The sequence below is a fragment of the Scleropages formosus genome, chromosome 7 (assembly GCF_900964775.1).
Source record: "Scleropages formosus chromosome 7, fSclFor1.1, whole genome shotgun sequence".
In the NCBI taxonomy this organism is placed as follows: Eukaryota; Metazoa; Chordata; class Actinopteri; order Osteoglossiformes; family Osteoglossidae; genus Scleropages; species Scleropages formosus.
Window position 1 is genome coordinate 5789965 of NC_041812.1, and position 8348 is coordinate 5798312.

The 8348-nt window shown below is 48.3% G+C and overlaps 1 protein-coding gene across 2 annotated transcripts in view; it reads right to left on the reverse strand.

Annotated features, from left to right (window-relative positions):
* nrbp2a (nuclear receptor binding protein 2a) overlaps nucleotides 1-6099 on the reverse strand; it is a 48617-nt gene extending 42518 nt beyond the window's left edge. For both annotated transcript variants that reach the window (XM_018757733.2, XM_018757735.2), the window contains exon 1: nucleotides 5481-6099. In XM_018757733.2, coding sequence (XP_018613249.1) covers nucleotides 5481-5600 — 120 coding nt within the window. In that variant the 5' untranslated portion in view covers nucleotides 5601-6099. The remainder of the gene's footprint in view (nucleotides 1-5480) is intronic.
* Between the last annotated feature and the right edge of the window lie 2249 nt (nucleotides 6100-8348).

Here is an 8348-nt window from a genome sequence, read left to right on the forward strand (position 1 = left end):
CTGCTTAATCTCTTGTCAAAAGTGGAAAGCGTATGATTTTGCACAAAGACGTCTTGCCGCTAAAGCGGAGACCAGGCAGCCGGAGGCGATGATTTGCCCGCGAAGGGAGCGAAATTTCACCGCGGACACTGTCGGCCCCGACCCCGGCCCCTCGGCGCAGACTGCCCGCCTGTCGCCCGACCTCATTTTCCAGAGGGGAATTTCAGGAAGAGGCCGTTCCTCATTGAGCGAGTGTTGCCTCGGGCCGCTGTCCCTCTGGCCGCTTAATGGCTCATGAGGAAATGCTGATCATCTGTGGATCCCTCAGAGCTCAACCAGCTGTGACAAGATCCTGCACGGTGAAGCTGGGACGAGTGTGTGTGTGTGTGTGTGTGTGTGTGTGTGTGTGTGTGTGTGTGCGCGCGCGCGCCCGATATTATGACACTTTTTCATACGTGGAAATGACAAACCAAGTGGTCTCCCAAGTGTCAGAATATTTTATCTCGCTGTCAGCAAACCAGAAGGACCCCAACGGAGATCACCAGGCAACAAGCATCTGGCTTTCCACGACCTGCCAGAGGGTCACTGAGGTGGAACAGACAAAAGCGAGAAGGGAAGTCTCATTTCAATCCAAGACACTTACAGGGGTATATGTGGTTTTTCACATAATGACAGACGCCGATGATCACCTGTCACAAACATCTCCACGCTTCCACACGCACGAGCGAGCAGACGATATGCGGTGAAATACCGAGCGAACAACACACGCAGCTGGAGGTTTACGTTCGGATCGCGCTCAGCAGGCAGTGAAAAAGGCATCTGGAAGCAACATCAAAACCCCTACAGATCCTCACTGACAAAACACTGAATTTCGCTGCACACCATTCGCTTCTGGGGTCTCTGCCTTTTTCTTTTCCTGCAGGGCTGCAGATTAGACTAACCCTTCGGGGGGATGGGGATGGGGGTGGGGGGTGGCTTGTTACTGGGCCTCTAATTATCGAACCCTGTCAAGTCAGCAGTAATATTTCCCTAGGAGGAACCGCTTCCTTCTAGAACCGAAGGGAGGTATTACAGCACAATTATAACAGTAGTTCACCTCAGATGACTGGAGGAGCTGAAGACCAGTCACTGACCGAGAGCAGATTGTACCTTTGCTCTTAAAGCTTTGTTTTAAAAGGAAAACGTCAGTGCCGCCCGGCTTTCCATCGACGGTCTTATGCGTAAAGTAGAAATGCCCTTTGAGAAGATCGGTGTCCGAAGATTCAGGTAAAAAAAAAAAAAAGAATTAAATTCACCCTTTTGAAAGCCAACCCTAACCCTAATTCCAGAATGAAACTGCCAAATTTGCAATCCGTTACGATTCCGTTGCCTTAACCGTGTTTTAGTGCTCCCTCAAAGCTCATTTCTGCGAAGCTGACCAGTGACGGATACGAACATAACGCTGCGAGCGGCTTCCCGCAACGCTAGAACGTGGGTTAAGGAAACAGCCCTGTACCCAGAAGGCTGCCAGTTCAAGTCCCAGCAGATTCCCTTCTGTAGCAGTAAAAGCGTGCGTTGCTTTAGATCAGGGGTTGTTTACCTTTTTTATACCCTGGACCCCTGCGGCAGCCTGGTGAAGCCTATGGACTCCTTCTCAATGTATTTAAATGCATTAAATACATATGATTTACAAAGGAAACCAATTATACTGAAACACTTTTCAAAATATTAAAAAAACAAATTTGTGATATAGTTATTTATGCTTCTTATATATATGCTTCTTATATTTCAAATGTATACTTATTTAATAAGGAAAATTACATTTTACTTCTTAAAGATCTCAGTGTCAAAGCCGTTTTTTTTTAAGCTAAGAAATGTTAAACTGAAGGAAAATAACATTGAAGGAAATTAACTGAACTAAATTTTAGTGGGGGGGGGGGGGTGTGGTGGTGCAGTGGATTGGACCAGGTTGGACTAGGTCCAGCTCTCTGATGGGTCTGGGGTTTGAGTCCCGCTTGGGGTGCCTTGTGATAGACTTGTGTCCCGTGAGAGAGAGAGAGAGAGAGAGAGAGAGAGAGAGAGAGGAGAGAATTTTAGTCAGAGGTCAGTGAAAATAAAGAGACATTTAAAGATACATTTTTCCCCCCATCCAAGTTCATGGACCCCCTGAAATCTACCCACAGACCCCTTGGCAGCCTACGGACCCCGGGCGAAGAACGCCTGCTCTAGAGGAAGGCAAACCTGGCATTCCTCAAGCAGCACAAATACAGTGCAGACACCCCGGTGTCCTTGATCTGCGACACGGCGGCACGCACTTTTCCTGCCCACAATTCCAGAGGATTCATTCCTGTCAGTCCTCTCCAGACTGGGCTTTGGTGCCTGGATGTCCCTAGTACCCGTAAACTAGACACATGGAGCTAAACATCAGAGTTGACCCTTGATGAGCTTCGGGGGGGGGGAGCAGTCCAGAAGAAAGGCCCCTCTCTGGGTGTACCGCTTGTCTTCGTGACATTTCATCGTTCAGAATCCTACTTCTGGGTCTTAATCCTGAGCACAAGCACCATCCCCCAGGGCAAATGAAAAGGACGCCCAACTAAAAAGCGAGCCAGTCCCAAAGAGACGTGCTCTCAACGTACTCCTTCCCCACAGAGGTGTTGTCGTATTACCACGAGTTACCACGAGCTCCCTCAGAACGCAGGCGGACGCTGCACGGGAGAAGCTCCCGTTGCACGAAGGCTGTCGCGAGAGCTGTCCTCCGTTGAGGCTTTCTGTCTGCAAAGACAATATAAGCAACGTGGAGGACCCTTTGCTATCATGTGTTCAATCACCAGCTGCGGACAAACGAAAGCTTTACTAATACTCTTCAATCCATGGCTATAAATAGAATTTATGCCTAAATATTAAAATTCAAAGGATTAAAAACGGCACAGAGCAGACAAAGAGCACGGCTTTCCAAAATACTCACAACAGCCAAACAGGGAAACAAATTCCCCACTTTTTGTGGAAATGTGCTACACACAGTGGAAAGGACAGAGGACAGTGGAAAGTTCTTTGCGAGAGCAAAGAACAGAGTTTATTCCTCATTTGAATTTTCTGATTTTTTTTTTTTTTTCTGTTTGAAGATGCACCCCATCTAAGTAAAACCTAAAATACCAGAGTACAGGTAAAAGGTGCAGCAACACTGCCAAGAAACGTAAGGGCTTAGTTATCCGGCCACTACGACATCGGCGATAGCTATGAAAGATTTTTCACAACTAATTTCACAATTGATTCTTTCATGGTACTTTTGCCTGGTTACTTGGCACCCAACAACCGGCACCACCCGCAACGTACGCGGGGGGTCACTGACAGGCACCGAGGGGGAGGGAACCCCTGCTCAGTCCCCAGCAGTGCACCACCCTTTTGCTTGACTGTAATGATAACACACACATCCACACACTCACACACACACACACACACTCCACACCTGACAGGAGCTTCCGAGGAAGCGGGAGAGACTGTGTGCAGCGGGAGATAAGTTTTCACTAAAACATCCCAAATATTATCTTCGCGAGAAAGACACCTTCTCGGTACTTAAACAAGCTTCACATTAAATTATCTTTCTCTCTCCTTTATCTGGGCGCCCAAAAGCAAGAACTTTGACAGTGAGACAAAATTTCAGTACGTTCTGAAGATCATCTGCTGAAGACCACCAGGTCTGTAATCCCTTGAAATCATAAGCCTGGTTGGCATCATGGAAAACAAACAAAAAAAAAGGACAGTTTTCAATAAAGCAGTCATGAATATTTTACAGCGCTGCAATATTTGTTCATTAGGATGGTAATGCTATGATGGCTGTCGCGGTATTCCGATCAAACATCTGAAATTCTATGACGATGTGTCAGATCAGAACAGTTCAATTAGCAAGTTAGACAAGACGCGGCGCATGTTAAAGTTCACCACACAGCACGATCCATGAGATGTGTCCTGCTGAAACTGCACACAGGACCAGAATGGAAAGTGTCATTTACCAGCCAGAGACCAATTACCACACAGTACTGTACTGCGTATCACGTGGACATGCAGTTAAAGCCCCGTCGGGCTGGAGAGCAGCTTGGACAGAGATGAGTGCAGGAAGCTGAACTAACGTGCTCACGTCGATATGCCTTATGCTGTTTGCGCTTCGCCCAGATGGACATCCAAGAGAAACACGTGGAAAGCCAGAGCGCTACAGTCTCGAAAGGATTACAGGTATTTCTCTTTCGTATTAATGTGCAATTCATGCCCTGCACATTTTCTGAACCGCTTGTCCCATACGGGGTCGCGGGGAACCGGAGCCTACCCGGCAACACAGGGCGTAAGGCCGGAGGGGGAGGGGACGCACCCAGGACGGGATGCCAGTCCGTCGCAAGGCACCCCAAGCGAGATTTGAACCCCAGACCCACTGGAGAGCAGGACCCGGTCCAACCCACTGCACCACCGCACCCCCTCGACTTACTGTTAATTTAAACTCAAATGTACTGTCCCACCCCCACGCTTCCATTTACAAAGAGTCGAGGACACATAAAACCAAAGTTTTCAGCATTCAGTAAATTAATACTTGAATCGACACAGAGTTTTGTTGTTCATTAGTCAATGTATGGTGTGCAAATGTATTATTAACAGTCATTCTCATTTTTTTATTTAGTAGACACTTTTCTCCAAAGCAACTTCCAGTGAACTCTGTGTAGCGTTATCAGCCCCACACACCTTATTCACCATGGTGACTTACACTGCTAGATACACTACTTACAATGGGTCACTCATCCATACATCAGTGGAACACACACACACACACACTCTCTCTGTCACTCACACACTATGGGGGAACCTGAACAGCTTTGGATCACGGTCATATCATTGAACCTGCAATCACTGAGGGACCACGGGTGGGACTGGTTGATCAGATCATTGCTGATCCACTCGCTCTTTCTGCTCCTACCAGCCACCACATGGGTCTCCTCTAGGATGCGACTCCTTTTCACTGAATGACCGGAAATCATTGACTGATCTTCTCCCATTGAACGCATGGTCTTTCCTGCAGGATCTGTCACCTTTTTCACTGAATGATGACACATAACTGACTATCTGATCATCGTGAGATAGTCCCGCGCCCACCTGCTCTTCCCACCTCGCTCTGTCACCGTCCACATGGTCTCTCCTGCACGATGACCGCTTTTCTCTGAATGAGCCGACACCATTGACCGCCCGAGCAGATCATCGTGGACCGACGCACCCTTGTTCCTGCTCCTACCATGGCCTTTCCTCCACTCCAGGATCTCACCGCTTTTCCATTCAATGACCAGACGCTATTGAGAGCGGGATCACATCATTCTGTCTGGAGCCACCTGCTCTTTCTGCTTCATCCGTGGGCCACGTGTTTCATCCTCCAAATTCTTTATGTATTCCAGTCTCATCATCGCATTACTGACAATGTGGTCGGATGAGGCGAGATGAGACGGGATATGATGAGATGATGATGCTCGACGGGTGTGTGTACCCACCTGCTCCTTCCTCTTCTGCCACCGACCACACGGGCTCTCCTCCAGGATCTCGCTCTCGTCCTCGCTCTCCTCCTCCTTCCCCCTGGACCCCGAGCCGCCCTCCGGGACGGACATGGTCATTTTCCGAGCCCTGCTTCCTTGCCTCTGCGACGGTACCCCCCCGTTTCAGCGTGCAGCGCGCGCACGCACGCACACACACACCACCGGCGGTGCGTTCACGCGGCAGCGCGAGACGTCCCCGTTGTCCACCGCGCGCGCCGCGGGGGGTCTACATGCGTCCGTCTAGTACGCGCAGCGCTCACACACAGGCACCGTTGGCACGCTGCGCTACATTTAATAAAAAAAACCATATCTGAACATGATCGAGCATTTGATTCGGTATTATTATTTTTAAGAAGAAAGAAGAAACGTCAAAAAAATCATTCATCCACGATGTTGTTAAAATTAAAATATGACTGCGCATCCAAGGTAAACGTTTAACACCGACGTTTCCAGACAAACCGGAGGCACTCCAGGGTGTACACACCGCAAAGGTTGCGAAGTTCAGACTAACATTGAAACAGTGTTTGTTTCCTGCTCGAACCAACCCCCTTTTACAGCCCACACGCGTCTTTCACCATCTCCGTCCCGCCTCTGCTGCTACGCGCATTATAGTTATAATATCACCGTAAGTCTTAGACTATAGGCGCAGCAACAAACTCTGTGCGCGCTAATTGGCTTCCTTGCTGTTTAACTGCAGGAAAATCAACGCACGTTGCTGGGCTCTGTACCCTGTCTATGTGACACATGTCGTATGTGTGGCAAATAAGCTTTCATTCTTACTGAAAGACCCTTGTAGTGCTGTAAATCAAACCCCAGGCCTGTTATCAGCACCTTATTACATTTGAACTTAGTACCCCTCTGCTTAACAAGCGCTCTGGCTGGGGCAATTTTTAGTAAGTTATGATTTCTTCCTCTTTCACACAGGTCTGTCAACATTGTTGCATTATATGTTACATTATACCATTGCGTGAGGGTATTTGCACTTTGTGCATGTGAGACGCCAGCAGCGTGCTGGCCCAACACACAAGCGTGTTTAAAACTGAGAGTACCGGTGCTTAATCCAGAATTCCCAGCGGGAGTCTTCTGCAGCTCAGTACTGATTACTGATGTGAGGTTCGTCCCGTCACATCACTCCCGAATGCTTAAAATGACTTCATATTGACCCCACTAGTGGACGCTGGCTGTCTGGATTTGGGCTGGCTGTCACATGGCGATGCACAGACCTGTGGGAATGTGACTGAAAGCACACAGGGAAGTGTGTGTGGGGGAGGGAAGGGGGGTGGGGTGGGGTGTTAACGTGGAACGAAAGCTAACATGCATACTGCGGTCTATGTTTCTGCACGCCGTCACGGAGCGACTTGGAAGACAGCCATACTCCTGGCCTTGACAGGTCCCTCCTGCGGCAATGTCCCTCCCCAGTAAGGTCTGTTCGGGAGGCTCGGTCTCACATTTCGGCGGAAACCCAGATGTCGGCGGGCCGGGACAGCGGGGGTCGGGGGCCGTGAAACTATTTTCAGCTGGTACAAACCGGTGTAAAAACGGGCCCGGATCACACATGTGGCTATTCACGCTTAGCGCAGACTTGCACAATCGCAGGGCACCACCCAGAGAGGTGTGATGCAACATGCGTAGCAGCCAATCCGTTGAGGGGGTGTGTATGCGTGTGTGTTTGCCTGTATGCTTTCAACAACCTGCTATGAGGTGTAACGTGCTCCATAGAGTTTAATGTCACAGTGTTGGGGCAGTGAACAACAGTCATTAAACAACTTTCATGGCCTCAGTCTAAATTGGTTCCAGCGCCTAATGGATAAGCTGCAAAGTATTTCACCCTGTTTTCACTCTTTCTACTCTGTAGAAAAGAGCAAATGATCAGCCAGATGGTCCAGTTGAAATGTGAAACCCTGCAATTATCATTCTTTCTAATAACGCACAAGTGAAATGGACAGTAGAAGTATAAAGGTAAACATTGATTATTGTGCTGTAGTGCTGTTGATCAATATATAAGTCAGGCATAAATGTGACCCGTTTCATCATATCAGATATGGAAAACAGTGTTTGTACATTTCTGTCATTGCACTTTATGCTGCCGTGTATTAAATTTTGACGGCTTTAATATGAATTTATCCTGCGTCGATTAATTTCACGTGATCTCCTTTTCAGCGACGTGCTTTGATAAAAATCATAAATTTGTTTTCAGTGCAGCAGTTTAACAATCTACTCTTATGTGTAATGCAAAGGGGGGGATTTAAAAAAACTTATACGTGCTTGTTTAATGTGGCAAGCGGCCCAAGAAGTCGGATGCAGCAGAGGACAGATCTTTTCAACAAAACAAACACTGCGTCAGTGTTGTTTTTTTATTAGTGGCCCGGCCCATCAACCGGAGCAGGGAACAGCGTGCTGCCCGACGTGCTCGCCATGTGTACCAAATATAAACAACAGAGTCCATCGGTACAACAGCTGCCCTGAAATCGACACCCAGGATGAGCCTTCTATGCCGAGGCGCATTGAACTGGGCTTCGGTAAGACACGAAGTTTTACTCTGCGGATGCGTGCAAATAGGCTCACGAACACACACGCGCACACAAAATCACCATCGCCAGACGGCCAGCGTTTAGGATCCAGGAAGGGAACATAAAATATCATCCATACGCCAAAATCCGGTACAGGTTGGAGTTTACAGGATAGGTAGCACAAAGGACATTAACACACATGTTCAAACACAGCCATGTGGATCCCCGGAGTGTTTTGTCCATTTCCACCAGTTCAGCTCCCTGAAATCAGTCGTGTTTTTAACATTCGCACTCAAGGCACATGTCGCTGTTTTCA